The sequence below is a fragment of the Sitodiplosis mosellana genome, unplaced genomic scaffold (assembly GCF_009176505.1).
Source record: "Sitodiplosis mosellana isolate CC-2019 unplaced genomic scaffold, AAFC_SMos_1.0 Smas_scaffold_30, whole genome shotgun sequence".
Lineage (NCBI taxonomy): Eukaryota > Metazoa > Arthropoda > Insecta > Diptera > Cecidomyiidae > Sitodiplosis > Sitodiplosis mosellana.
The window spans coordinates 824,657-847,908 of NW_022595272.1; the positions used below are offsets into that span (position 1 = coordinate 824,657).

General features: G+C 37.4%; 1 protein-coding gene across 13 annotated transcripts in view; it reads right to left on the reverse strand.

Moving 5' to 3' along the window:
* The window catches only part of LOC129569175 (probable serine/threonine-protein kinase ndrD), a 102,251-nt gene that overhangs the window by 25,932 nt on the left and 53,067 nt on the right, over window positions 1-23,252 (reverse strand). For all 13 annotated transcript variants that reach the window (XM_055447772.1, XM_055447771.1, XM_055447769.1 and 10 more), the window contains 6 exons: window positions 16,134-16,175; window positions 13,580-13,807; window positions 13,312-13,439; window positions 9,087-9,487; window positions 8,736-8,972; window positions 8,460-8,612 (listed from right to left, as the gene is read on the reverse strand). In XM_055447772.1, the coding sequence (XP_055303747.1) occupies window positions 8,460-8,612; window positions 8,736-8,972; window positions 9,087-9,487; window positions 13,312-13,439; window positions 13,580-13,807; window positions 16,134-16,175 (1,189 nt within the window). The remainder of the gene's footprint in view (window positions 1-8,459; window positions 8,613-8,735; window positions 8,973-9,086; window positions 9,488-13,311; window positions 13,440-13,579; window positions 13,808-16,133; window positions 16,176-23,252) is intronic.

Genomic DNA, 23,252 nt, shown 5'->3' on the forward strand with positions numbered 1-23,252 from the left:
AGCCGATTTGCTAAATTGAACTGTGCGTTTCATTTTGCCGCTTATTTCTTCTTTCCCTCCATCCCAGGTCAGCAGACAAACCGTTTTCGAAGAACCAAAAATTTTGCGCGCTGCGCTTTGGCCCAAACAATAAATTAAACATAATTGCTTCATGACTGCAAGCAGATGAGATGCATATCGAAACAAAATATTTATGGTTCGTTGGGAGGCTTTTTTCCTTCTCTCCATTTGACTCTCATTCCGCACTATTCACGAAATTATTCAATTTTCGCCAATAAAATAAAATTCGGTTAGATGAGGAGGGAAAAAAACGGTCGAAATGCCGATAGCAACACACAACAACAGTGCCCGTTTAGCCATGAACTTGTGAGCGTGCACAGGCCAAAATACCTTAAAAACAGATTTTTTTTTTCAAAGCTAAAATACAAAGAATATTTTATGCAATTCTTGTGCATTCTTTGCGAGCACACGAGAGATGTTTGAATGCAAAAGTGCCACTTCAAGAGAGAATCTTTTAGGATTTGTACGAATGTGGTGAATGAGTTTCTGTGGAAGGGCTCAAATGAAAAAAAGTGCATTTTTCGTTTCGACAGCCTTGCCGAATGAGAGTCTGCGTGAGCTGCAGCGCTCGGCGCGCGCAAAACTGGTTATGTTAATAAATTTTCATTAATTCGATGCAATTTGTTTGTGTTTGATTCGATTTGCATTCCGATATACCCTTCAGTTGTGTTATTTTTATGCTTTTCCATTTTTTTCTTCGTGCATTGGTTTGATATTCAATCGTTTATTTTTTTTTCTGCTCTTGAGTGCAACATTCGGGGAAAAAATCCATCGAAACAAAGGTTTTGTGCGCAAAGTACTTTGGCTTTTTCGCCTCGTCCCATTGATCTTGTGTGCTCAATTCACTAAATTTGTGACTTTGTCGGCACAACGAGTGAAGAAAGGGAAAAAAAATCACGTTCCGAAAAAAAAAACCGTGATTGAGTGGCTCGTTTAAAGGAACAACGAGTTCGATGGTGATTATTACACATCATGTATATGAGAACACGTACTACCGATTGAACGCGCCACCATTTGTCATGAAGAAAGTGAAGAGCAAAAATTGTTTTTCGCTTTTTTTCTTTCGTCAAAATCATTTTCTGCAGTGCTAAAAGAGATGTTCGTGATGTTGATGGTCGGCGAATCGTGATTGACGAAAGAGAAACAAAAAAAAAACTGTACACAGCTGAAACAAGTTCGTTTCCAAAAACTTAATTCGCGTTGCATTTTTCAGATGACTTCGACATAGTTCGTCTGTGTTTTCAACAGGAAGCATTTTTGAATGAATCAATTACACTTGACGTTTAATTAAAATTCAATGAACTCGTTTGAAGCATCAAGTGATAAAATACGAACGGCCATGAAACGCACATCTAACGACCACGATCCATTATTTTTATGACCAATTACGAGCGCTAAAGCGTCAAAAATCACATTCTGCAAACGACGATTTTATGACCGGAAATTTGCGCACATTTTTCTTATTTCGAAAATCTATTTTCGTCTATCTCCGTCTATTTTCATTGCAACGCATTCACCATATTTTGGAATGTTTTTCTTTTCCTTTCTACTCGTCATCGTTCCATGGAAAAATTATGTCATACAGCAATTGAGTGTTTCATTGGGTTTTCCACTTAAAAATTGCTGAAAGGTTAATTTTAGCCACTCGTTCAAGTGTCCTTTTGACTGTTTGTGCTTGTTGTATACGAATGTTGTACATTTGCTCTTCACTCGCTCGAAAGCGCGTTCAATAAAGCCGAGATTTAGTATGATTTGCTTGACAGGCGACAAGATTTATGATGCACACAGCGAATGATAAAAAAAAAAATGAAAATCTACTACTTTAGCTGATTTCATTCAGTGTGTGTATGGATCTATGCCCGATCGAGAAGATGGTCGAAGGAGATGTCGAGCTGAGTGAGTCGTTTGTATTTTATTAATGATTGAGTGAGAGAAAATATGTCGGTGATGTTGACCACGTGAAAGTGAAGGAAAAAAATTCCAAGGAGAAGCATAGTACACAAGAAAAATGGGTTTTCTTCACATTCCGAGGATAATGTGAATTCCTGAACAGTTCGAGAAATTGAGAATTCTTTCAGAAAGCGTTTGATTTCGTAACGCGAAAACACTATCAAGAACACAAATGACAACTAATAAATACTTCGTCACATCATTCGAAGCGATTTTTTTTTTTCACAAATTCGGCCTCCATTTGAATGTGGTAAATCTAATTAAACGACAATTCAATGCAATCGTTTCGAAAGTTGAGCTCGGCACACATTTGGACACTCCATTTTTTCCGAAAAGAAAGTCGTTTGGAAAATGAAAACGGAATGTTTTGTCGTGATTGGAATGCGTGAAAATAGCATCACATCAAGTGGAAAATGAGTGCATCTTATGAACGTTGTTGTTGTGATAAGTGTGCGTACGGCGTCTCTCGCTATCCATTCTCAAATGACTCATTTGCCGTTTATGCAACTATTTTGTCGCATCGCATACCATAGACGACGACGACGATGTCGAATGAGCAACCAGTAACGCACAATCTCACGGTGCATGCTGCCGATCGCTCGATCCAATGGTGCGACGTGATCGAATGCATACGGTGAATATTATGTGAATAATTGACGTGCTGTAAATCAATAGATTGTGTTGCCGTTGTTGCAACGCGATGAATTTTTGGTTCGCTGTGAATTATGCGCGCCGTGGAACAATTAGCATCGAACCATTGAAACCAACTGAAAAGTGTGCAAACTAATCAAATGCCATGCCACAATAATTCCATTTATAGCGGAATATATGCGATCGTTATCGAATTAGCGACCAGTATTTTCGTAACGTTTTTCCCTCTCGCTGGCGAAAGAGCCATTTTTCTTCGAATGACAATTTTCACAATGTGATTTTGAATTGGAATTTGCCTTTTGATTGAATTACCTAATCGTTTCAATCACAATTGACAGCTGACTGCTTTTGACGGTTATTCGTCGCTCAATTTGGCTTAAAATTCACAGATCCCCGCAACAACTAATGCGATGAGTCACCTTTATTTCCACAACAAATAAAACCACAATCCCAAAAGTACAATCGCACACACGGTTTTGGTGAGTCACGAAAAGGTGTTTTTGTTTTTATGCCTCTGTTTTTAACGAGAATACTGTCTTCTCCGCTCGAAATGGGCGATATTTAAAACTGCACTTAGTGTCACTTGTCTGTTTCCGAAATTAAATTTAGCGCAAATTATGGCGAAGTCGTTGCAAATAAAAATGTTATTTATTTCCTTTGCACTGATGCGAATCTTTGCCTTTCGGTGTGTCTATATTCATCATATCACACAAGTGTTTTTCACGGTACGATCAAGAAGTAGTCAACGTTTTTTTCTTGCTTTTTCTGTTAATAATATTATTGTTGACATACGCTTGAAGAGGAAAAAAAAGTCCACTTATTATAAATAAAAACCAATAAAGATACGCGGACAAGCGTAGGATTGTTCTGGCTAGTTGATCATCCCACCTTAACACGTTACCGTTCCCTCTATTTATATATGATTCAGACTTTTCGTATTCGGTTCTTCCACATTACACTCACGATTGAAAACAAAAAAACAAAATTTGTAATTACAGACAAAAAAAAGTGGCAAATATTTTCGTCAAGAAAATCTTTTTTTTCTCTATTGGCGAGAACCGTTTTTCGCTGTTGAACACTTGATTTGTCCACTTGAAAACCACTCACACACAATGTCTATTTTTATTTCTTTGTCGGTACTGGTGTTTTTATTTTCGAAACGATTTTCGCTTCTTCTTTTTTTGCGTAATTTGATCGGGAGAGCGCTTGATTTTCGAGAGATCCGTGCGGTTGTGTTGTTGACGCGATGCCGGCTCTAACTGAACTGGATAAGTTGAAAAGTGTTCGGTCCGAGAAAAATCAGTCGGTTTTCACAGCATTTCACAACACACACACACACTCGTGCGCGCTTTTTCTCTTTCACACACATTCACGGTCGGTCGGTCGGTCGGTAGCTATTTTAGTACGATCGCATACGAAAGCGATTTTCACTGTTTTGCTCAGTGGATTTTCCCTTTTTTTCTTTCTTTCGAAAAACCTATTTGGAGTTTGCTGCTAATGCGAATGTGGTTCGCGAGATGTTGTAAATAAATTTAGTTTCAGGCTCAATCTCACTTTGCGAACAACAACACGACGGAAATACACGTTCGACGCCTTAAGAAAAAAAAACCACAATAAGCAATTGAACGGTTTCAAATGCTGCAGTTTTTTTTTCTGCTCCTATCTTCGTTCGTTGTTGGTGTTTTCTTTGTCGTTTTGTGATCGATTTGTTTTTATGCGAGGCATGAGTTTGTGGTTTTTGATTTCTATGCGAGATTTGTGTTTTCGTTCCTTCTGATTTCTGATTTCGGTTTTTGTTTGTTCTGCCATTCACGCCAAAATCGTATCGTCTTTCACTGGCCCTGATGATGAACTAAGCTCTTGTTCAGCTTGCGATGCATTGCGATGTCTAATTTTAAAAACCAAAACGCGGCTATTCTCACATTTAGCAGCACACATAGACTGCATCTCGGCAGACAAATCATCATTCATATTGTGAAGCCTACACAAATCTTCAAATTGTTATGCGTGAAGTAAAGAAAAGACGAAATTCATCAATCTCAATCTCGTGCGATGCCTCGAGTTCTTGTCTATTGTGCGACAACAACGACGACAACGACGGCAATGACGACCACAAATGCTCAATAGACAGATGACAGAAATGAATGACGACTTGATGCGTGTTATGTGCTCAAGAGAACTGAGCCACATCCATTTGGCATGCATTTCGGTATGACCTAATGAGTTTTCGGTTTGAATTTAACCAACACACAACTCGTATAAGCAACGGTGCTCGAGAAGCTGCGCTTAGGTCGACTTAAATTCAATTGGGCCATAACAATAGGAAGTTAACGGTTGTGATTGTGTAAGATTTCTATATGAAGACTTAATCAATCGTTGATTCCTACGCAAAAAATGTGTTTTTTGAAAAGAAAAAAAAAAACTTTTTTTTCGCTGTAATCTGAAATCTTCTTACTCGTGAGCGTACACACACACACGTCAAAGAATGCCAGCGTTTGTACTGAGATTCAATGGAAAAGAAAAATGCGTGAAAATATTTGGGACAAATTGATACTGAAATTGAAACCAAATCATCATCTGATTAAATAAAGAACGATGAAAATATGTGGCCATGTCAAATAAGGCATTGCAATAATGGTTCCGCATATTGATTTTTATGAGGCCGCTCATATATATATCACTTGGATTGATTCAACAGCCTACGCACACGACGCTTTAAACGATATTTGGTCTGTAATTTGGATTAATATCACGATGCGACCACGGTGACGGAACGAAAAATATGTGTGTGACAAAAAAAGAACATCGAATGGAAATTGTTATGGTCGCTGTTTTTAGCAGCAAAGAATATCGCTTTTTATTTATAAATGGCGCCACAATTTGAATTTCAGATAAAAATCGCAACACTCCTCTTCATTCACATTATTTAAGCATCGTGCTCAAAATATGCAGATATTCTCATTTTACTGTTTTTCGTGGCTATTGAAAGCAAACGCACTCACACGCTTTGCATGAAAATGCAAACTCGATTCGTTGTGGCAAAAGTGAGTGTTCAAAATCCAAATAACGGCGACCGCAATAAAAATGAGTGGAAAACATGTTTGTTTGGTGTTAAACATCCACTCACACAGACGGAGATTCAATTGATTAATCCCTTGAAACGTGTTTAATGTGACACATTTCGTGTTCCTCTTCCACAACGAAAAAAAAAGCCATTGGGAAAATATGTTTAGCGATCCGAATTCTTTACTCTTTCGCAATCCTAATAACATTTAAAAATGTTTACTTTTTTCTCTGTTTGGTATTTGAACCGTTAAGGCAAATAGCCAGCGGTAGAGAGTGAACAAAATCGGCTGTAATGATATTTTGGGTCGACTTCTTTTTATTTGTTTAAAGTGGTTCTTTTCTCTTGACACCGAGCAAATATTTTCGAAGATTTAGTGCATTGGTATTTTTTATTCGAGTTTCGTAAAACTGACACTTACCAACCGAAAAAAAATTCTATTTGATTTGAAAATTCATTGAAACTAAGGCCGCGTTGCAGCACTTGCATTAGCCAGCAGCAAGACTGAAAAATGATCAATGCTCAACTCATATTAAATGCAGCATATTCTATGAATGTCCCGTGTTCGTTTTCCTTCATCGGGCTATGTGTGTGTTTATGTGTATTTTTCGAGTTTGTTTATGTGATTCACGATGGTATGGGATGAATATGTGTAGATGTGGAATTGAGTCGACCGCTCATTGCCTTGTGTCTACATTACGTTGCTACTATGTTTTGATTTCTTCATTGGACGAAAATAAAATGACATCTCAAATTCTGCTTTATTTGAAAGCCGTCGAAGCATAATTATACATTGGAAGCAAGAGAGAGAGAGAGAGAGAGAGACGAAGAGACGGAGAGTTGAAGACGGATGAAGTATCATAAGACGAATTTGTTTATTATTCTCGAGAATTCAGTGTATTTCAACTAATTAGTAGTGAAGCGAATATGAATTATGTATGGAAGTCAATTGAGAATTGTGCACGCAATTCATTTTCATCGTGGTCTCTCTCGCGGTGAAGACGGAAACATGAGGCAGTGTGCAGGCCAAATGATCTGCTGCGCACTTTTTTTTACGTCTTTCATTTTATTTTCAGTATCCATACTTTATACGCTTGATTTCCGAGAGAGTAACCAACATGTTGCTACTCGATAACAATAATAATAGCTGCATTTCGTCTGAATGGTGTAATTTGAGGAAAATTATACAAATTCGTTGTGATTTTTCGAATCCCGAGAACGCAGTGTGTTCTGCGCGAGCGAAAATGAAAAAGAAAGCGGAAATGACAACTCGAGACTTTCGCTGGTCAAATTAGCTTAATTATTGAGTTTTAACTGAGGCGAATGGCTCGGAAATGTAATCTTTGGTACGCAAAATTCATGCACCATGGCCAATTTCATTGAAGAAAACGGTACAATTGAATTATTTGCGTCCAATAGAGTCTCAAGATGCAGATTCATTTTATTGCACGTCGTCAACACTGAGAACAAAACCGTTGGAAGAAGGATCGATTTTTTTCTTCTTTGCACCTTGCATGCGAACGAACGAACAGTGTCGAAAGAAGCAGCAAACACGAGAAAGAGTAAAATTGCGATCATGTGAATGAACTTGATTGTAAATAAACGACGTATGCCGTTGAATGCCTCATTTCATTGATTTTACTTGTTGTTTGCAGCACAAAAGCGTTTACCGAGATAACGATCAACGAAAAAACTAAGTATTATATTTCATTGAGTGGTTGTTGTTGTTGCTGCTGCTGTGTTTAATAACGTGACTGAAAATCAATGAGCGATATGAGAAAAAAAAATGGAAATTCTACCACCTTCCGTACATTTTGCATCGATGCGCATCAACAATCACGGTATTCAATTTCTATGGTTCACCTTGCCAAAGAATTATCCTTTCCGAATCTTGCGACGTTGCAATATTTCTCTCTCCATCTTCCATAAAACCGAAAATAATTTGAAATCATCTTTTTTCCGAAGTGCAGCATCATCTCGTGTGGTTTTATTGAAACTCAAGATCCGTTACTTTATCCGGTTGTCATCTAAATAAGCTAAAAATCAACTTTGCCAGCAAATCACTTGATTATGTGCACTTGTTTGGATGTCTTCGTTCGAATTGAAACTCATGTTGAGTGCGCAGTTACCAAATAAAGCGATGACACATATAGTTTTTTTTTCTCTCTCTACTATCGTTGTCGTCGTCGTCTCGTCTTATTCACTTTGATACGGTTGTTCAAAACTTTCGAACTGCAGCGATTCTATAAACTATTCATTGGTTGAAAGACAACGCAATAGAGAATAACGAACGAAAAAAAAAAATGCCAGCTTGTCTCCAGCAAAGAGATAGAAAATTCCAATCCGGATCTCGACGACTGCATTTCTCAGCCGAGCCAAACCAAATATACAATCAATTTATAGTAGTATATCGTTGTATGCATCATTCTCTCACATTCAGCACCCAAACGAATCGCATTCATTCAAAATTCATTCCCAAATGTTCTCAAAGACTCGACTATTTGCCCTAATGGCTGTGTGTCGGCGAACAAGGAATTTCTTCAAACGAAATTAAATTCACTTTACAAAGCTTTGAATTCGTCAGGCTTCTTCAGTGAAACGCTTATTTCGAGTGCATATAAACAACCAGACCATTTTGCTTAACGCCCGAAGTTAGGCAAATATCAATATTTTCCCAACTTAACGAACGAAATGTGTGAATACATATAAAATACTCGATAGGAAATGTACTTACCGTCATCGAATCGTTCCAAACTGTTGTATTTGGCGACAGCATTCAGCGGTTCGAGTTTCACCAACGGACTTTGGAAATAAAGACCACGATTCTCGTTCAACTGATTATCGCCAAAATGCAAAGTGACTTTGTGATCGATTGGAATTCGAGGATCTGCGAAAAGTGAAACAAATACGCAACAATTTTAATTTTAAATTAACTTTTTTCCCTTTTGGAAATGAGAAAAGTTTTATGGTTGACTCTTTGGCAGTGGCAACAGAAAGAAGAAAAGCTTACCGTCACAGGCATAGTCTAAATCGTTGCGATAGAACGTTACATCACGCTCGGTAATGGCACATGTATGGAATTGTGTGGAGAAAATCAATTCACGATTCAATAATTTGGTCGAGTGCAAGTTCATTGTTCGTTCGTTCGCTGTGATTTGATAGCACCGAATTATCACATCGCCGCGTAATCGTAACTGTCCGATTTCGTATATGAATTGCCGCGTTGTAATTGGTATCACATGAATGTCTGTAAAATGCATCAAGATTAGAATGGAATTCCGAACTTTTGATTGTGTTGCCATTCTCAAAACTTTTAGCATTTTTGAACCAGATTCAACGAAAGATTTCGATCAAAACTCACCTGAAGTGAAAACACAATTGAGTCCCTCGTAGATTTTGATGAAACTGCGCCATTCGGCTTGTTGCAATGCGATTTTTTCATGCTGTAGCCATGATGGCGGTGATTCGATTGTGACGAATCGCAAGTAGAGCGGATGTGAATTGATTCTGATTTTGCCCGATAGCAAACCGGAAAAATATTGCAAATACCGACGATGTGATGGTACACGCAACGGCCCGATTACATCAAGGAGGAACTTTTTCATGGAGAAAATGTCCAGGTCGAGCCAATTACGAGCGATTGAACTCTGGGCGCGTGCATCTTCATTCGATAAACCATTTCGATGTGCATAGCTCGAAGCACAAATGTTCAAATACTCCAAATAAGCGGCGATGGCTGATCCCAATCGCTGACGGTCACCTCTGTGGAAAGAAAAACGATGAAGAATTTTAATTTAATTTAAGAATTTCATGGAACAAATTATTTTCTCATTTTCATTTATTATGGTTTAAATGAAAACATTCATCATTTCAATGAAATTTCACTTTCTCCGAATCAGTGGTCAGAATCAAAACAAGTGTTTTTGCTAAATAAAATCGAGAGCAATGTCAAATCACTTAATTTTTGGGCCATATTTTACGTAATCAAACTCACTTAGCACTTTGTTCATTTGGTTCTTGCATTGCGACGTTCTTTTCTTTCGTCTTCTTCTCTTTAACTTAAGGTCATACGCATTTTGTACAATGTAAACAATCAGCGTCTCCAAACGAAAGTAAACATCCAGCGATTGTTTTTTTTTTTTCACTTTTCGTTGTCGTCGACGAAAAAAACGCACGTCAAAATAAAAGCGAAGAAAAACAAAATGAAATGCGACAGCGAAATTTGTGAGCAGACGTAGCACAAAACACAGAAAAAAGGGTCAAGCAGTTGAAAATATGAAGAACGAAAGACGTAAAAAGCAAGTCAAGTGTACGATGACGGTCGGTCAATGTTGTTGTCGCCAGAATAATTTAATTTCGCCGCTTTTTTGCGTCACCATGTACACAAGAAACCGAGCTACTGGACAAGCAACGCGATTCGTTAGTGAATTTTATTGGACGTATGTATTTGGCAGTGGTGAACACACATTCCACAGACACGCACGAGGGTATAGAGTCAAATGACCTGAACGCACAGAGAACCAAAATTCAAGCCTGTCGCGATACAACTATTCCTTATGCCAATTTTGTTGACCGATTCGAATCACTTTCGTTCAATTGGCACATACACACACACAGAGCCACTGAGACCGAAAAAACAAAAGCACAAAATCACAGGAAATATCAAAATGAGAAATAAATTCGATGCGATATGCCACTCTGAAAGACAGAAGAGTTGCCGTTGATGCGCACAATCATTCACAAACTGATCTCATTAAACGCAATCAATTTTAATAAAAGCGAACCAGATATTTTTCTTTCGTTGCACATTCTTGGCGGCGGGTTTTCGAATAAGGAAAAAAGAAAAAGTCGATAAATAAATCTAGACATAGAGAAATATCTCTTTAGTCGTCGTTGTCGTCGTCGATGCTCTCTTCTATTCATTTCATTGCGATTTATCTTGATTTCAATGTTGACTTGTTGTTGCTTTGCCCCCACCACAAACCTAGCTGCTGGAAAGTGTGTGTACTGCACGGTATTTTCATGCACAATAATAATTTTCTATAAAGATCAAATATCCGTTTCTTTCTTTCTTTTGTCATCGTTTTGTGTGATCTTTATTTAATTGAAGTGGTTTTTCGTGAAAGGAGCAAAAGAGACGACAATGCAAGCTGCTTGGCTCAAGCAGTCGATAACAATCCATTTGTTGAGGCGCGCACATACACACACATATTACATACAACAAAGAGCAAGCAAAATGGAAATGAAATTGCAATTGATGTAGGCAGACGTGGTGTCGAAGATGATCTTGGCAATAATAGTAATACAAACAGAAAAAGTAACACAACCATTCTTCTTGCAATGAGCGCAAAAATTCAGCATATTTCTACGCTATGCACCGTTAGATCGAAACGATAAACAACGACGAACGGATACAGATGATGAAACATGAAATTAATACATTATTTTCGTTTTTTTTTTTCCTTCTTTTTTCGCCTCTTTATTCTTGCAACATTTGCTATTCTTGTAATTTTATCGATGTTGTCGCTGGTTTTTTTTTGGTGCTTAGTTCCATCATATTTTCCATTTCTTTGCCACGATCCGTATTGTTCGAGCCGAGAGTTTTCAATTTGATGTATTGCACTAGGTAAGTAGAATCAATGGCTGGCGTTTGTGGTTGCACATTTGAGCTATTGCAAACGAGATACGAATCGACACACAAATACACTTTGAGAGAGTTTTAAGAGGCCAAAAATGCAGAGTCCGTGAATCGCATTTCAAAGGCATTTTCTGTTCGATACTCATTTTACTTGGGCTGTGTTTACATAGTTGCTTTTCCATTGATTGCATCTGATTCAATCGGAAAAATAGTTGAATTGGGCTCCACATTCCAGTTGATAGTTGCTCAATCATTTTTTTTCGCAAAAGCAAACAAAAAAAAACGCTTTAATAAAATATTTGATGGGGGAATTGATATATTATCCTCTTTATACCACGCAAGTAAATATTTTTGACATTTTCCAGCGTAAAAGCCATTGATGCAGTCGTAAATGTTTGGTTTACACAGTGAAAAAAAGCAGCAAATGTTTGATTTGCACAAAAGAAATTCCAAATGCACCGATGGGCTGATGGGCGTTTGTGCAAACAACAAACAGCGCGATTTAGTGATTTGTGAACACCGCTATTCGATCCCAAGCGCAGCGCTGTGTTTTGACAACAAAAGATCTCTATTTTCTGTCTCTTTATATCTACTGGCTTCGGTTACTATGTTGTTTGCTTTTTAGTTTGCTTTTTAGCATTTGAAAAAGTTCGCGTGTGAAAAATTTGATGCCTCAATCGGTGCCATTAGCAAAATTGCAATTGTTTTGTCTTCATCAAATCGGACGCTGTGGTCATTTTACAACATTCTTTTTTTTGGTTTGTTTCACTTGTTTGCCCATTTTGGAATTGTTTTCTCTCTCGCATTTGCCATGATTTATTGATGGTTTTGTGTGCATGTGCAGCTTTGCATTTATCGATATGGCCAATCAAGTGTTTAGCGAATTAAAAGCCCAAAGCCTCAAAACGATTTCAGTTCTTCGAATGCTCGAAATGAAATGTTGCACTGAATCAAATGCACTTTCCGTACCAATCGAATGTATTGATTTAATTCTATTTTCCCATTATATTAATTGGGAATTAAATGGGCTCATGAAATCAGTGCATATGGAATGAGTGAAAAAAAAGCAACAACTTTGAGATGCTGGTACCGCAATAGTTCCGTTTCATTCAATTAAGATTCGTTGTCAAGTTGTTCGTTCATTTATTAAGTCAAAGATTAAAAATTATATTGATTCCACCATTAATAGGCTCCTCTATAAACTCATTCGCATTCTACACTACACGAATACGAGGGAAATAATCCATTTCAGGCGACAAATGCCACAATAAAATCTGTGTGAAATAAAATTTAATCCGTTGTTTAAGTCGATGCTGATGTCACACACTCGCGCTAATGGATTATGCATGTTAAAGTCGTTGCAAATAGAACCAGCAGGAATGTTTGATTAACTGTTTTGCAAATGCAAACATTTTCTTTCAATATTTCTGTAGTATTGACCTGAAATCGCCGCTCGCTATTTGGCATCGGCACTGGTACACAATACTAATAATAATCGGCCATCAAAAGCGATTAACATGAGCTGCCACAAATTGCAATGCAAAAGAGAATGCAAGAGCGTTTATTATACTCGGCAGCCAAATGCATGTTTAATCGAATGAAAATGCTATGTTATTACCGCTAAGTGTTTGTGTTCTCGATGCGTTCATTCATTACGTATATCTGAAGTTTACTTGACAGCCATGACGCATGCAAACATCAAAAATGTGTACAAACAAACTTCTGCGATTGAGTTCACGTTTACAATCAAAATCGATCAATTTTTTTTTCATTCAATTCAATCGAAATCAATTTTTGTTCTTGCTGAACGCCGACCACTTGCTCCAGTTTCGTTACACGCAATCTTATCAATCACTCAAAAGGGACAATTCAACGAAAAAAGAGAGAACGAGAGAGAGAGAGAGAGACAACTTTGATTGATAAATGTGGTCATTGTAATCGCACTCACCGATCTTGAAGGATGACAACTTTTTCGCGACCGCTTCCCAGCCAACAGTCCATGTGTTTGCACAGTTCGCACAGCTTCTCCAGCGTTATCGTCGAAATGCATGACTCCAAATCAAACAATTTGTAATTCTGAAACGAGTACAAAAGAGAAAAAGAACATACGCACGAATCAATTAAATTGAACAAGTCAGGGAAAAAGAACCCCGAACTGAAAATCTCTTGCAGTCCGAAAAAAACAGGCGATTGATTGATTGCCGTTTCGTGTTTACCTTTCCGTGTTTTTGTTCCAACATCGATATTAGCTCTTGTTCGTAGATGTCTTGCGGTGCATCGCCAATGTGTGGCCCATCCGCCAGTTCATTATCACGTTTCTGCTGCTGGTTCTGTACTCGATGCGGCAGCACCGACGCCAAAATACGTTCGGTCACATAATTCAAGCCCAAGTGATCGGCAGCCGTTTTATCATGATGATAATGTTGCGACAACTTCAAGGGAAACTGCAATCAAAACAACCGAATTTACATATTTCAATATTTGAAAAGAAGCAATAAATTTTGAATTTTTTTTTTTCGACAGAAATGAACATATTTCTTCCTTCTGTTGGACAACTCGACGAAAAAAAAGTATAAAAAATACTCGATAAAAATATAAAGCAGAGAATGTTGATGTTGATCCAAATTCGATGCGAAATCGCTTGAAATGTAATCAAAATCAAGATTTATGAACGGATTGGCAAACTGCGTCAATATTCCATTGACAACATAATAACTTAAGCTATTAAATGTAACGAAGAAATATCCTACGGCCAAAAAGCAGAATATGCGTGCGTTTCACTTGGTATTTTCCCGATCGATATCATAAAATAAATTAAACTTTTACCAAAATGCGCTTGTCCACATTCTTTGACGAGAAGTAGTATGTCATCATCATCATTGTCTTTGGCATTGTTCCATGAGAAACGAATAAAAAACGGGAACCGATGAAACTGATGATTTGATTTCGAAATCATTGAATCTCAATCCGATATTTCGTCCAACGCGAGCTGAGTGAATGTGTAGTTTGCAATTTACTTTGCCTTGAATTATTCGATATAAATTCGAATTTATCCTTGAGAAATGAAAGTTTTAACTCGCTTCATCAATAGGATGAATTGCATTCACATATTTGGATTGTGCATTCATCCATTTCGGATTCGGATTCGGATTCGGCATTCGAAATGCACGATAATCGTAAAGTTGGCGTGCATCAGTGCGTGATTGTCGAACAAAAGTTTTCGTGCCATGCAATATATGCGGCGGCAATGCAATCGAAGTGTAATTGTGATCGGGAATGTTGCAACTTGTGAAATGCGATAAGTTTTTGTCGGTTCGAGTGCTGTTGATTGAATTACCAACTTTTTTAATGTGCAACCATATGACTAATGCGAGATAAGTACAATATGCTCATGCACACACTCGACTATGGAGTAGACGAAGAGGATGCACACAATTCGAATTCGCCGATTCGACAAGAGTTTATTGCGCCTAATAAAAGATGCATCGCTCAAAGCCGGGAGAAAATCGTTTTGCATATCACTTACCGAATAAAAGCCGCACATAAATACACCATTGCCGAGTAAGCAATGACACACACACAAACACCGATCTATGCACATTCAATGCAAAAAGACAAATTCGTTTCGCGTCTTTGTTGCGTTCTCTCTGGCTCTGGCTGATACAAATGTATCTATAGACTCCAGAAAGATGTATATTACTCGCAAGGGAAGTGAATAGATAACGTGTAGGCGAAGTGTGTAAAGAGAAGAAATCTATTTAAACGGATTCTTAAAGCAAATTATTTGCAACGATACAATTCATTTCAGCTGGCGCATCCAAATGAATTAAGACATGCGAGAACAACAACAAGCGTTTCATTTCTATAATGTTATGAATGTTTTAGGAGTTCTTGATGATTGTACGTTCTCTCTCTCGTGACTGAGTCCTAAGTACAATGCTTTAATTGAAAACGGCACGCATTGTCAATTAATACGGACACTAGCAATAAAAAAGCTGGCGATGGAAACCAATTTCATGCGTATTGCGCATTCATGAGAAAAAAAAGGGCGTTTCAATTAGTGAAACTTGTCACTGCCATCAAAATCAACAATTTATGAACCGTCAGCCAGATCTCTCTGATGCTTGCATTCAACGGCAACTGAATTCTTTGAGAGTCTTCAACTCAAGAAATGCACTTAATTTGGTTCAAGTATGCTTTTTATTTGAATTATTCTGCACTATTATCGACAGCTCACGTTCCCATTTTCGGTTTCACATTGGGCAAAACACATAAATCATTGCATTGCGGAAAGAAATCGCATCGTGGGATCAGAGTAGCAATATAAAATGTAGATTTATTCCTGTCAAAACTCTGAAATCGCAATCGTGCGCACAATGATTTCGTTATGAAAACTCTTGTCCGGCCCATTTATTTACCGGCATCAACATATATAAATAAATTTTTTGATAATATTTTTCTTTTTCATCCGCATAGAAAATTCACAGTGTCTTGCGCATCACCATATTCAGTGTGTGTGTGTGTGTGTGCCTGTTGAGTGAAAGGCACGATTTACGATTACTGAATGAACTCTGACTCCTCAGCGACCGCCAACATTTCCATTTAATCGTTCCTAAGGTCGACCGCCGCCGACCAATCTATTCAAAACGGTTTTTTTTTCTCTTGATTTCATTTATCGAATATTTGAATCAAGCGGTAAAATTACAACTTTATATGTTTATGAAGTTTTTTGTTGCTCGTATATTTTTAAATGCAGTTAGTCAAACTCACCGTTTGCGACTTTGATATCAGTGGTTTGGCATCGTAGTTTTTCTGTAAGCAAAAAAAAGAAACGAAAAATTAATTAATTGAATTTAAGACGAAATGGTATTTTTAGGCAAAGATAGATTAAAATCATGCATTTGGATCCCGTCTCCGTAGAATGGGTCAAGGAAATGAAGTTTATATTTCATATAATTTATGAATAAACAACGCAGTCCAAATACGCAATCATCGTGTTTAATTTGTTTGAGCGTCCGCATTTGAATCGTTGCGACGTTTGCAAAACCATACCTCAAAATAAGAATGACTTCATCCGAATTCAATTCTCTTTGTGTGAAATTTCGCCAATTTTCCTAGTTGTTTTTTCGCACAGCGCAGCGGCTGACACAAAAAATGGGTTCAAGTTTTGTATTTTGCTGTGTCATCAAACGAACCGCAAAATTTTGAGGAGAAACCAATAAATTTCTCAATGAAATAACCTTTTACACAAGCCATTGTTCCACTTAAATCATTTGTTTCCTGAAAGGTTAGGCAGTTCTCACTTGAATTCATTTGAAGTTGACAATAAATTTTATTTTTTGCATCACTTCGAAATTTGAATAATTTCCTAATTCTGTCATATCTTTTAAATTGTATACTACATTGTTCTGTTTAACCCATTTATCGTGCACTAAAATCGATTCAATTCGAATCGAACCATTTCGAACCGGATAAAAGTGAAACTGAATAACAATAGCCAGACGAATCATACATATTCAACAATTAATTTCTAAAATCATTCCAATTAAAATCAATCGAGGCGACATTTTAACAGAGCAATTAAAATCGAATAAATTCATTTTGAATATTAATTATGATTTATGGCATTTCAAATGCATTAGAGAAAGCATAGTTCATTTGTTTGGCCTACAAGTGAAATAAAAAATGGAACGAAACCAGACTGAAAATGTTCCTGAGCAATTGAAATATTCTCTAAATTCCACGAACGGAAGAGAGAATGGTTTACATTTCTCAGAAATTTTGGTTGAAAATGCAGTTAAAATCGTTGAACTAAATTTCGATTCCATTCAGCATTAACACAAAAACATGTTTTGCCAATTTCCACATAAAATCAATAGTTAAACAATTTTATTGTGGCTCCTGGAACGAGCTAGCTCAACAAAACAGCAACGAAAATATTCGAGTAAAATGAATTTTCATCAATTTGTATTTGTCAAACATTCAATCATATTGAAAATACAGCTGTTGGGCGAATAAGCGAAAATTAATTGGTTATTGAAGCTGCGAGCAATTTTCCACAAATTAAAAGCCAAACCCGTTCGATGTAGAATGATGCATGCAGCACGGTGAATGCGATCCGATGCAGAAACGTTGCTATGGTGCAGTGTGGGTCGTTTGGATCTCGTACAACGTCCGGATACTCATCGAACATTATGCAATTATATTCGCAGTCAAATCAATGTTTCCGATACATCGAAATGGTATAAATTCGAACATTGAAATATTAACACAGTATTATTTCCAGGTAAACCACTTCATTACGCCTATTTATTCACTGTGCTCACACATTCTTTGGAAATCCGTTTTCCAATTGTAGATGAACCACCGAAAATCGCCCTTCATGGTTTCGGAACAACAATAGCTGACTGAATTACGATTCGGATATAGTATGCGTTCGACAGACGACGATGGTGGAAATTTTGTTATGAAGCTTTTTATTTCCATGGCAACCGATATCGAATGCCGGCTGAAAATCTGACTTTAAACACTGCCGTAAGCGAATTGAACGGCAAACGTGCAAATTAAATTTGAATTCCGAGCGAGTCGATTGAAGTGATGGTTTTTTCACTGTTGAGTTAACACTCAACTAAATGAAAAACTCATTTTGCAAAAGCTTTTCCACTGTTTTGAATTATCCTGATGAGCTTATTTCAAAAGTCCATTAAATTATTTCTGGGTGCAGAATGTGCAAAAAAAACTATGGAATCCTATTATTTAGCCGCTCTTAAAAGTAGAAAATCCTTTTCGATGGTAATTTTCCGAATGGAATAAGCTCGAATCAAAAGTGAAGCATTGTTTTTCTATCCATTACCATGAGACAATCTCTTCAAACGGTTTAGTGTATAATAAAGTTAAGCCGTCTATTTGAAGTTTCGCAGCAACAACAGCAACAAAGAGACCAACGTTTTGCGTGTAAACAATTTTCCACTTCTTTTTTCCTACTGTCTTCGACTATGATTTAATGTGTGCAAACCACGAGCTTATGATTTATACGCGATTACACACAACGACAAACAGACTTATCTACACCGAGGAAAAAATGCGAATATGAAAGGCTCAACGAGATAATCATAAATAAACTACATTTCATTGGGAAAAAAGAATGTCCTGAAAAGTAAAAGCGAATCAGAAAAAAGGTCGCTACAAAATAATAAAATGTAGTAACAATTTTCAGGCTTTGTCTCATTTTTTGAGGGCAGAAAAACAAAGCTATGCCGTGAGCTATTGCTCATCATCCACATACACACACACAAGTCATAATTCATTTCGTTCCGAATAGCAGTGGTGCTTTGGTTGCTGGCTTTTTTTTGCATGGCAATACCAAATCCATCCTGAGGCATATTCATACACATTTAATCTAACGGAAACTCTCTACGGACGGCGAAACACGGTGCGGCGCTATTTATGCAAATGCCACCGTGAATAAACACACGGAACATAAGAATGTAAACATTTTTTTAAGGTGTGGGAATCGATAAATGATTTGGAAATTTGTTCACGGCACGCGATTGTTTGGACACTGTGCCAGTTTGCGCAGTTGTTTGGATCCAATTTAATCACAGAAATATTCAATACTTTCGTGGAAAAAAAATTCAATTTCCCATCCAAAGTAATAGAAGAATGGCCCGTTTGCGAAATTCGAATTGTATTTGCCTCTTTTAATTATTATGCATATTTCCGATGTTTCGGCTACTATTTCCAATTTCCTCCGGAAATTCTCCATCCTTTGAGTATATTTTTCAAACGAAAAAAAAACTCAACGGAAATTCTGTTTCAAAACTGAAAAAAAAAATGGTTTGCAACTAAATACTTTCAGGCGACTTGATTCCATCTAATTTCACTGCTTCATATTGTGTAAAACGGAAATACTAAAACTTAATGCGGGAATGGCCCAGAAAAATTGAATCGAAAAAAGAACGGCGTTCTTGTTTCGTCTTCCTTTCGAAATGCAAACAAAGTGCCGCAGAAAAGCATAAAAATAAATCTTTCGCATGGAATCGCCATATCATATGTTTACAATAAGATTCATTCGCCTCAGTAAACTGTTTTTGGGCCAACATGAACCGTCGTAGATCATAAGATACAAAGTCATATACACAGTCGCTCTTTAGTTGACTTTATGCAGCAGACAAAACAGTTTTTATTTGTCGTTCCTTTGCCAAAATGCAAACAGAGAAAAAAAATGAATAAAACAAATTCCTCTCTGTTATGTTTCGAGCGAAAGTGAAAGACATGAAAAGCGGTCAAAATTCGGTCAGTTGAGCGAAATAAAACAGGAGCGAGGAAAATGAGATAAATTAAGGAAAATAAATTTTACTACAATATAATTTGGTCAGCAACAAGCTGACGCGCGCGCTCTCCTGCTGCCTCGCTTCGCAGCCCTTTTTCGCTGTTGCCTCATGTGCAATGGCCGTAAAAATAAAATGCTTTTGTATGATATCATCATCATCATCATCTACTAGTTCATTCTATTTGCGTTCGGTAATTTTTCATCTTTTATTCGCAACTTTAATTTCTGCTCGAGACCATTTCCACTCTCTCTCTCTCTCTCTCTCGCGTTTTTCGATTCAATTGTAGAATGAATAGCGCGCGTATACACACACAGACATTCGCCGAACATAAACGAAAGCTGTGCTGTTTGTTGAAAGGAAAACAAATTGAAAATTGCGAAAAGAAAACAAGAAACGGTTTGAGTTTGATAAAAATAGTTGCCAGAAGAACAACACAACAAGTCCACCACATGATTGTGCCACGCGCGATTGTTGTTCATTCAAAGCGAGAAAAAGATAAATAAACCCGCGGCATCGGTGATGGTGGTGGTGCAAGCAAAAGGAGAATGTAGCATATGTTTCGATCGCGAATTGTTTGTTCACAGCACAGAAACTGGGTTAAAATAACTGTGCACTCGTTATTTCATCAAATCGCGTAACCACAACATATTTTGATGAGAAGCATGCAATGACCTTTTCACGATGAAGTTTTTTTTTCAGGAGATTTCGATATTTCTTTTTGCGCACGCTTCCATTTCGCAAATTGACAATCAACATATCAGCGAATGGCATTACATTCAAATGAACGTGTTGACCATGAAAGAGCTTTTCATCAATACAACGTAAAGTATACAAAATGTGTTCTATCTGTGCATATCGCACCAATTGTGATTGAACAAAGCAGCTGCTTTCGATTAACATCATCATTGCTGTCCTTTTTGAATACTCATGAATTTTGTCAACAAGCTGTATTTCATCTCCACAAACGGAACGCATAAAGTGCGACGTCATTAAATATTTGGGACACATTCAAAGCGACCGACCGAAGAATTGCATCGAAAGAGAAAATCGCACAAACGGACGATCGTGCTCAAGGCCAATGTAGACGAAATGTCAAAATCACATGAAAACAAGTTGAATTTAACCGTTTTCTTTTCTCTATTTTGAAAATATAAAAATAGATGAAATAAAAGATTCGCTGAACGCATACCATTTTGTTTAGATCTTTGCGACAGACATTTCTGCAAACTGAAATGATGACATGAATAAAATTTGTTGACAGTCGCACAGTGGATGTGCCAAAAAAAAGTAACGACGTTTAGCCAAAAACTTGTTTCATGAACTCATGAGAATGTACATTTTCCGCTGCTATTTTTTTTCATTCCCGAAAACACATCGAGAACTCTCTCTCTCTCTCTCTCTCTCTCTCTCTCTCTCTCTCTCTCTGGTTTTTGCGTGGTAGCTTTGATGTTCGTGTTCGCACGTGATTTAACGCTACGATAAATGGCAAACAAAAGCGAAATGCATTCGCCGAGAGGGACCCTTTTGCTAATTTTGATTACATCGCATTGAATTACTGCGGGATCGCGTTGACACAGCAGTGGAACAGACATTTGCACGAAACAGGAAACATCATCTCTTGATTCAGTTTGTGACAAACGGAGCGACAAATGTTTTGAACTCAGCAGCTGAGTGCTGAATTCAAAATGGCTCAAAACTTGCAAAGGATTTTAACTCAGCTCGAAAAACAGCAATTTTACATTGTTCCAACTATTTGCAGATGCACCTTTTCATTCTCTTGAAGTGATAAAATATTTAATTATTCTTATGAAGCACTCGAAGCTCCATGTGATTTATTAAGTACGTGTCTATTGGTAAATAGCAAGTCTTGGCAATAAATCCATCACAACATGCCATTGTTCCAGGAAAATTCCAATGCGCTTGATACATTTTTTTTCTCTCCGTCTGTTAAAAACTCGACTTTTACATTGTGTGCATTAATTCATGCAGTAAAAATGTAATTACGTTGTGCAAGGTGCTGTAGCTGTTGTATCTTGAACATTTTTCATTATACGAAATCCGATTATAAATCATCGCGACAAAAAAGAATTCTGTTTGCGTTCGGCATTTGCAAGCAAAACTTGAATGTTGACATTGTCACTTGCAGAGCGCGCGCGCGAATGAGTACAATGCAATTTGGAAAATAATTTCGCGTCAAAAACTTAATTTTAATGAAATTTTACGACAATGGACTTGCAAACAGAAAAAAGGAGAAAAAAACCTTTCAAATGACACTCCAAACGAAAACAACCGTGAAGCATGAACTTGTGCAACGTGAAAATGACGTAAGGTGTACGTACGTATATCGCCGAATGCACGGACAAAAGACTTGAAGTGCACGGCGTTTGAGTGGAGTAGAGTGTCAAACGAGCGAGCGAATGCGCGCTCACAGTAAAAACGTAAACGAATCAAACGTGATAAAACATTAATGTGCTTTTAAAATCACAGCGCGATATGCGAATTGCCGCTGCAAATGAAGAAACGTATTAATCAGTAAAACGAGCGCGTATTCTGTGTTCAAATGGCCGCTACAGAAGAAAAAACGGTTACATTTTCATTTGAAATGTGCGTTATAAATTATAGATTTTTTTCTTTGCTATAACAGAAAGCAAGTTGAGCATTTCCACTTCGTGTTCACAGTAGAGGCAGACAGTCAAAGGGATCGACAAATGAATTTGAAGTATAAATGAAATATCATACAATTTTAAATGGCATGCGAACGACGTAAGAAAAAGCAGCGGTGTTTGGCATGTGTCTCACGCGATCAGTTTAGTAATTGATTTCCAGCGACAAAAAGCGATGGAATTCGATTATTTTCTTAATTGCAACGATCTAAAAAGCTAGTTCTACTTAGTCATTAAGTTCAAAACTCTCTGAAAAACACAGAGATACGGAGAGGCTGATTGCGTTTGGTGCAACATGAAACTGCTAAACAGTGTGTGCTATCTGCATGCAAATACACCCACATGAAGCACCATCTCCCGCAACAAGGGCACTGAACGCAACAAATAACAACAGTTACACACTGTTTCTAATTACACATTTATCCATATTTGATCACGTACATAAAATTTTAATCAATTTAAAACAACAAACGTTTTTGTTTTCTGTGTGTGAAGTGCGCAGTGTTTTTCGTCAAAGCCTCACTTTGAGATCGAGCCGGGTCTGTGTGTTTATCAGCGTGCAGTTGCAGTATTTACACACATTATGACATGAAAATGATGCACTGCACTGCACTACTATATATTTACTACTAATTCCTTGAACAAATAGGTAAAATCGAGCAACCGAGTATGAGAGAGACAGGGATAGAGGGAGAAAGAAACAGAGATGTGACGACCACTCGTATATGAAGCTATCTAGTTGTCGTTTGCTGAAAAGTAAACATTGCAATTATCTCTGTTTACATAGACCAGTGTCGCTGCTGTTGATGTGGTTGGTGTGCGCTGTTCGTCGATGTGAAGCAGCTGCAACTGCATAGTGGTTGTGTGTGTATCAATTTCAGATACGCTGTTTG